The 7646-nt window shown below is 34.6% G+C and overlaps 1 protein-coding gene across 1 annotated transcript; it reads left to right on the top strand.

Moving 5' to 3' along the window:
• Window positions 1-1454: 1454 nt before the first annotated feature.
• LOC132266571 (proteasome subunit alpha type-7-like) lies at window positions 1455-5004 on the top strand. The gene is made up of 3 exons (XM_059767479.1): window positions 1455-1665; window positions 3294-3708; window positions 4574-5004. The coding sequence occupies exons 1-3, from the start codon at window positions 1493-1495 to the stop codon at window positions 4733-4735; spliced, it is 750 nt and encodes a 249-aa protein (XP_059623462.1). The 5' UTR covers window positions 1455-1492; the 3' UTR covers window positions 4736-5004.
• Window positions 5005-7646: the final 2642 nt, after the last annotated feature.

The raw sequence follows: 7646 nt of genomic DNA, 5'->3' as shown, positions 1-7646 counted from the left end.
GTACATGATTTTGTTTACTCTAAATAAATAGATGTATACGTCTAATATATATATATATATATATATAATTGACATAGCTAGTATGAAATTGAAGTAAGAAAAAAGATCCCTTCCCAAATTTTGCTGAAACCTTGGTGAGTTCTTGATCAACAGGTACTTGAAGTTTTCATCATCGTGTAGGCATTAAGGTGAACAGCTTGTGTGCCATTTGCTAGAGCTAATTTGACAATGAAATTGATACAAATATCATGCTTTTGTGTAGTTGGCGTGCAATTATATATACAAGATGTTAGTATAAATATGAATTATGAGCCCAAATAATACAACAAAAACTGATCATATATAGAGAAAAATATAGGCAGCACATATACTCACCCCAGCAAGTTACTAAACGAGCAATGCATTGTTGTGTTTGTGCTGACCCAAGAAAAGCAAGGAAGAAGAAACCGGGGATGCAAGCAATTAGGCCACTTTTTACTGACTGCAAAAAATATATATATATAAAAAATTCTATAGGATCAGATATATAATATATTGCATGGAGCAGAATGTCTCTTGAAATGACACCCAACAAGAACAACAAGATAGATATACGACAAATTTATAAAAAAATAAAATAATAAATAGGTCAAAAATATATATATATATATTCTTATAATATATTATATATATAAATAATATTTTTTTTGTCATTTTATCTATATAGTTATAAATAAATTATTAATTTAGAGTTTAGAATCAGATGTATGCCACTTTTGCTTTTAAAAATTTTATATTATTTTTTATTAATTCATAATATATTTTAAATTACATTGAATTTTATCTTATTTTTTAAAAATAGTTACAAAATAATCCCACATATTAGAAGTGTCCAAAATGTATTATTACCGTGTCCATGTCATGTTTCAACCGTATCTCATCAAAAAATAAATTATTCACTATTCAGGATATTTCGATTTCGCCATGGCACGTTTAAAGAAGTATTCGTACTTCCTAGGCCGCTGCATATTCACTCTTTTATATGTGCAATTTTTTCGAAAGTAGGATAACATCATCTTGCACTTATTTGCTTAAAAGATAAATAAAAAAAATCCACAAAAACTTGCATTGAATGAAATAAATTAAAAATTATTTTTAAAAATTAAAGAAAAGAATAATAGAAATTAACAAAGAAAAAAAAATATTTATGTCTACAATGATCCAATCCATCCATTGAATTATAGGCAAAATAACCATGATGATGTGATAAAAAATAAAAAAATAAAAAAAGAAAAAAAAAAAAAAAAAAAAAAGGAAGGAAAAAAAGTTGATGACGTGTTCGTATCTTATTAGGGGCAACAGAAGATTGTAGACAAAAACAATGCGCACCTGATCACTAAATGGTCTACGTTTGACTGACTTGTCCTCTACGATAAGTTGATCAGCTGTTACCAGAACTATTTTAGTTGAACTGATTAGAAAATCAAATAAAATCTGAGGAAAAAAAAAAAAAATGGCTCGTTACGATAGGGCAATTACAGTGTTCTCACCGGACGGCCACCTCTTCCAGGTGGAGTACGCCCTTGAAGCCGTCCGGAAGGGCAATGCTGCCGTCGGCGTCCGTGGCTCTGACACCATCGTTCTTGGCGTCGAGAAGAAGTCCACCGTCAAACTTCAAGACTCGAGGTACTCTCTCACCTATATATATATACTTGTTTTGATCGTCCCTTGTATAGCTCATAATTGAGGTTATAACTGATTGCAAATTAGATTTGGGTTTATATATATAACTCTGACATGTTTGTTGATCGACATTTGAAAAAAAAACAAAGAAGAGAAACTTGGATCTGATATTTGTTGATGTTTTCATCAATATATCTGCATTTTTTGATCTTGGTATGTACATCCAGTACCGGTAATGTCATATAGAATTGATCATTGAAATTTCACAAGCTCGTGTTTGGCTAAATCTAGTGGGTTGAGTCTTCAATCTTCACGAACATAAGGCCTGGGAGTGCACTCTAAAATTGGGAATTGATAATATTGACATCATGCAGTAGCCCCTTTGAGGGAGGTTGGACCTAAGCCACACGGAACGGGAGCGTAAGTACGAAAGCACCAAAATCTAAGTTATGTACGTAGTGGGGGAGCACGCTCAGCGCGTGAGAGCGACACTGTTTTAAAAGAATTATGTGACCTAGGGTTGGACATGGACATCTCATAGAGATTGAGCTAGACATAAGGTCTTAGTGGCAACTTATCACAAACAAATGTTGGAGACTTGTAGTAGTAGTTTTTATCTGGACTTGTAAATGAAATTGTATAAGATAATAGTAAAACTAAATCATACTTTTGGAAAATTATTAGCTCGTTCAAATGTTAAATCAGAAAAAGTGCCATTATTTAAAATTATTTTGGGAAACTATTAGCTCATTCAAATGCCACAAATAACATGAAACTTGACGAGTCAACCTAAATCATAATGTAGAAACATAATGGGCAGATGAATTCTCACCAGACAAGCAAACCCTCATGGATCTCTGATTTATTTGTTGTTCCTTCATTGTTATACAATTCACTTACCAAATTTATTATCTAAGGAACTCACTAGCAGAGCAAATTCTATGTTATCTTGGTCTTGATGTGTGCGTGTGGCAGAAATAAGAACGTATATATTCACATAACTGAAATGAGAGTATCAAGATTCAAGACGAACGGTAGGAGTGACACAAAAAGATGGGTTAATAGTCAACACGTGAGGGAGAATTTAGGAGTGACGTCTACAAAATAAAAATAAAAAATAGTAGATTCATGTGGTATGGACATATACAGCATAGACTTAACAAAAAAATAAAAAATAAAAATTTGACATATACAACATAGACTCATATATGCACTAGTCAGAAAAAGAGAGTAACTTTTATTGTAGTAAGAGATATAGAAGGTAGCCGACCCAAGTAATTGGGAAAAAGGCTTTTTGTTTTGTTGTAAGAGATATAGAAGGTAACCAAAATTAACATGGGATGAATAGGAGTGTGGTAGGTGTGTTAAAGTATCCGACGTTGTATAGGAGCCTAAGTGAATGCCTAACGAAGGAGGGTGCCACCTTTCATTCTCCATGACGCTTTATTATAGATCCTGTCCCCAATAAACCTGTCTGTGACCGAGCCAGCTATCAAATATTATTTACTATTTCTGAAAAAGTAATCTTACGATGGTTATGCTTGCAATCCTTTTTCCCTTTTGATGCGTTCTTCTATCTTTGATCCTTTCTGGGATTGTTTTGCAATTGTTTTTCTGCCTCTGTTTTGCAGATCAGTCAGGAAGATTGTGAGCCTGGATGATCACATTGCACTGGCATGCGCTGGGCTCAAAGCAGATGCCCGTGTCCTTATAAACAGGGCACGAATTGAATGTCAAAGCCACAGGCTTACAGTTGAGGATCCAGTAACTGTTGAGTATATTACACGTTACATAGCTGGCATTCAACAAAAGTACACACAGAGTGGTGGTGTGAGACCATTTGGTCTTTCAACATTGATTGTTGGCTTTGATCCATACACTGGTGTACCATCACTATATCAGACAGATCCATCCGGTACATTCTCTGCGTGGAAAGCTAATGCGACAGGGAGAAACTCTAACTCAATGCGGGAATTTCTGGAGAAAAATTACAAAGAAACTTCTGGACAAGAAACTGTGAAGCTTGCAATTCGTGCGCTGCTTGAAGTAAGAATCAGTTTATTCATTTCTTTATTTGCAAATTGGTCTTCTTTTGCTTGCCTTTCTTGTTCACAGTCTCTCTACTTCTGGTATAATTTCCCCAATCTATTTTTTTGCCATATACTTTGTTACATTTACATGTTACTGTTCATTAGTAACCTGTTTAGTTTTCTAGGATATGATTACAGCATATGGCATCAATTGTGGATATGATTTCAAATTGAAGGTTGAAATGTTCGAGTTTTGGAAATTTTTGGATGAGGCACTTAATTTTTTTTTTCACAAAAGTGTCTGATCTTAGGATTTGAACCCGTGTTCTCACACTTGATAGCTTGAGCATTTTACTGGTGCATCAAGCAATGACACATTAACTTAGCAATATATATATATAAAACACCAAGTTAGGGCACTTGAGATATTGAATAATATATGCTTCTTGCCTTTGCAATCAACATTTCTAGTATGGGTTAAATGGGACTCATGTTTTCCGTCATGATTATCTAAATGAGTTAACTCAAAGGTGGAACATGTTTTGTTTCTTAGTTTAGGCATCGTACCTTAGGCCATAGTTTAGGGGATGGTTAATAGTTATCCCAAAAAAAAAAAAAGGGGGGAAAAAAATCAAAAAGGAAAATGAAAATGAAAATGAAAATGAATGCTTAATATCCTCCTCGTCTCCTTACTTTTTTTTTTTGGGGGGGGTGGGGGTAACTAACTTTATCTTGATATTCTCATTCAACGACTTTCGGCATGAAACCAGAAGCACCGGCCACATGAGGCAATTAGTCAAGTATATTAGAATGATGTTGAAAACTTTTGGTTAAAATATCTTTGTTGCACAAAATCTCACACTTGATTATCTTACATTTAGGTTGTTGAGAGTGGGGGCAAGAACATAGAAGTTGGTGTGATGACAAAGGATCATGGTCTGCGGCAACTAGATGAAGCTGAAATTGATGCTGTTGTTGCCGAAATTGAAGCAGAGAAAGCAGCTGCTGAGGCTGCAAAGAAGGGCCCTGCCAAAGAAACATAATTTGTTTCTTTCGTTTCGTCCATTGATGTTTCTCTAGCTCGAAAGTTTCTTGAGATATCGAGTCAAAGTACTGTTCTGTCGAAGGCATATATTGGTTTGGTATGGATAATAATAATAATCACTAAGCATTGTACTGAGTATTTAAGATTTTTAGACTCTAATACCTTCCCATGGTAGTGGCTGAATCTCTACAAATTGTTTTTTAGTTGTTTTCTAAATCCAGTCAAAGTTAACAGGATATTGATTAATAGATAGGAAGTATTTTCTTCTTTCTTCTTTGTTTTTTAAGCAGGGGCTCATGTTGGATTCAAACTCTCTTCCTGTATATGTAGTCCTCAAACCCAAACCCTAAGAGGATGGAGGGAGGGAGGAGATTTAATGGGAAAGAAAGGCGAAAGCAAAAGAAGGAATTAAGAGAGAAGTATTTGGAATATTTCTTGTTCTTCTATCCAAGGGATTCTCTGGGTGTTAGTTGAACCATGCTAGATGGGTGCTATTACCTTCCTTTCTTTTCTTTTTTCTAATTTTAGCAAATTAGGGAGGGGGATTCGAACATTGACACACCCGCGCACACGAGGCAGTGCGTTCTACCAATTAAGCACTATGGTTACTTTTATCCATGATCAACAAAATGCTTGTAACATGGATGTCTTTGTCCTTATGTTCAGTATTTATTAATCTGGTTGGATATGCTTTCTGGTTGGATATGCATCCCGTTCTTTAGAAGGATTTTATTTGTTTAGGGAGAAGAAAAGCCACTGAGGCAGAGTATTGTCATTTGCAATGTCAATGATCTCATTTAAATTAAAAGACAAAAGTAATCACGCTTTCAGTTAGGCCACTTTCATCACTTTTTCTCTCATCTCTTCTCTCCTTTCTTTTTATTTCTCATTGTATTTCTCTCTCTAATATCTCTTTAAAAAAAAATTTATAGACTACGAAGAACAATATAATCAAACAAATAACTATACATATTTACCTTCCAAAAAAAAAAAAAAAATTACACATATGATACAATATATATAAATATATATGAATATGATATATGATAATATAAGATGGTAAGAAATATTATTTGACGTGATGAAACACTTGACAGTTTGAGAAAGATAAATCTGCGGACACGTATATTGTTTCTCTTTTTATTTTCTTTCCTTTTTTTAATTTTTAAAATTGCTTACCATACTGGCATGTGTAATCTGTCAAACTCATCTATTAAAATCATCAACCCATCTATCACTACCCTAAAAACAAATATCTTTTGGCCAATTTGGCTCATGACCAACTGACCAACCTCTAATCAACTGAATTGTGGATTAATATTGTATCAAAATTATTTTTGAGTAACTATTTTCCACGATTTAGCGCAGAGTTCATAACTTTTAATTGGTAATTTTTTACTTGTTTGGAACATACGATTTTTGTTTTGATTGGTGCACCAAGAAACGTTACACTGATTTTTTCAACTAAATTGAACCGTGAATTGTTATAGTCCATTGTTATGTCCAACTAAATCGGGGTATTGTACTCCTGGGTCTCTTGGTTATTGAATTTGACGGTAAAGCTGAAAGATGATTTAATAACTGAGAGACCTCGAGTACAGTATTTGTAAAATTTCTCATTAAAAATAAATTAATTAATTGAAAACAAATAATACAAATTTATTTTTATTATTATAATACCAATTTGTAGCAAATAATACCAATTTGTTATTATTATTAACAAAATAGCAATTTACTATTCAGCAAATAATGCAAACAATAGCAATGTAAAAAAATAATAATAATAATGATAATAAAAAATAATAATAATAAAAAAATTAAATTAAGGGTAAAGTGCGTTAAATCCCCCTGAACTATTGGGGTATGTGCAAGAAACCCCCTTGAATTATAAAAATCGTAAAAAAAACCCTTGAACTATTGGGGTATGTGCAAGAAACCTCCCTGAATTATAAAAGTTGCAAAAAAACCCCCTGAACTATTGGAGTATGTGCAAAAAACCCCTACGAACTATATATTTTTTTTACAGTTTACCCCATCCACGCGAATTGATTGACTGAAAGGGACGATGAAGCCGAGGAATTTGTTGCTGGGATCGGTGGATCTCCTATCATAGCTCCATCATAGCCGTTGCACCACTAGCCAAATCCGTCGGCCATATATATCGCCCTTCTCTGCACCGTTGCGTCAGTCCATAGCTGTCACTACCTTGCCCGCCGTTCAGCTCACCTTGCTCGCCGATCCATTCCACCGTCTATTCCAATCTTGCCAGCCCATTCCACCATCTCCATAGCCGAGCACATCGCCATCTGTGTTTCGAGCACACAGCTGTCCACAGTTCACCGCCGAGCCCCCTTGAGCTCACCGTCGCCTCCACAATTCACGGCCAAGTCAACCGAGCTCTCATCATAGCCGAGTCCTCCGCGCACAAGCCGCCATCATCCGAGACTGAGCCATCCCGCCGACCTCACATTTCTTTGGTTTCTTCTCTCTCTCTCTCTCTGGCTCTCAGTTTTGGTTTGTGTTGGGTGAAAGGCATCTTTTGGTAGAAAAAAAAGTAAGAAGTGTATAAGGTAAAACGACGCAGTGTACGTGTTATAAGGGTAAACTGGTCTTTCAAAATTTTCGGTACCGGAAGCTGATGTCATGGGGGTAAATTGCAACAAAATCGCAGTTCGGTGGGGTAAATTGCAACAAAATTATAGTTCAGGGGAGTTTTTTGTAATTTAGGGGGGTTTCTTGCAAATGACCAATAGTTCAAAGGGGTAAATTATAACAAAATCATAATTCAGAGGGTTTTTTGTAATTGAAGGAGTTTTTGCGAATGACCAATAATTCAAGGGAATTTAATGCACTTTACCCTAAAATTTAAAAAAAAAAAAAAAAAAAAAAAAATGATACTATAAAACTTA

The sequence above is a fragment of the Cornus florida genome, unplaced genomic scaffold, assembly GCF_030987335.1.
Source record: "Cornus florida cultivar Cherokee Brave unplaced genomic scaffold, ASM3098733v1 CherokeeBrave_3.0.0_Hap2_Chr07, whole genome shotgun sequence".
Lineage (NCBI taxonomy): Eukaryota > Viridiplantae > Streptophyta > Magnoliopsida > Cornales > Cornaceae > Cornus > Cornus florida.
Note: the sequence above shows the minus strand (reverse complement) of the source record. Positions and strands in the feature narration are given on the sequence as shown.

Coding starts and splice junctions, on each gene's coding strand:
- LOC132266571 (XM_059767479.1), top strand. CDS start 1,493: ATGGCTCGTTACGATAGGGCAATTACAGTGTTCTCACCGGACGGCCAC. Junction 1,666..3,293: donor GTCAAACTTCAAGACTCGAG/GTACTCTCTCAC, acceptor TCTGTTTTGCAG/ATCAGTCAGGAAGATTGTGA. Junction 3,709..4,573: donor CAATTCGTGCGCTGCTTGAA/GTAAGAATCAGT, acceptor TCTTACATTTAG/GTTGTTGAGAGTGGGGGCAA.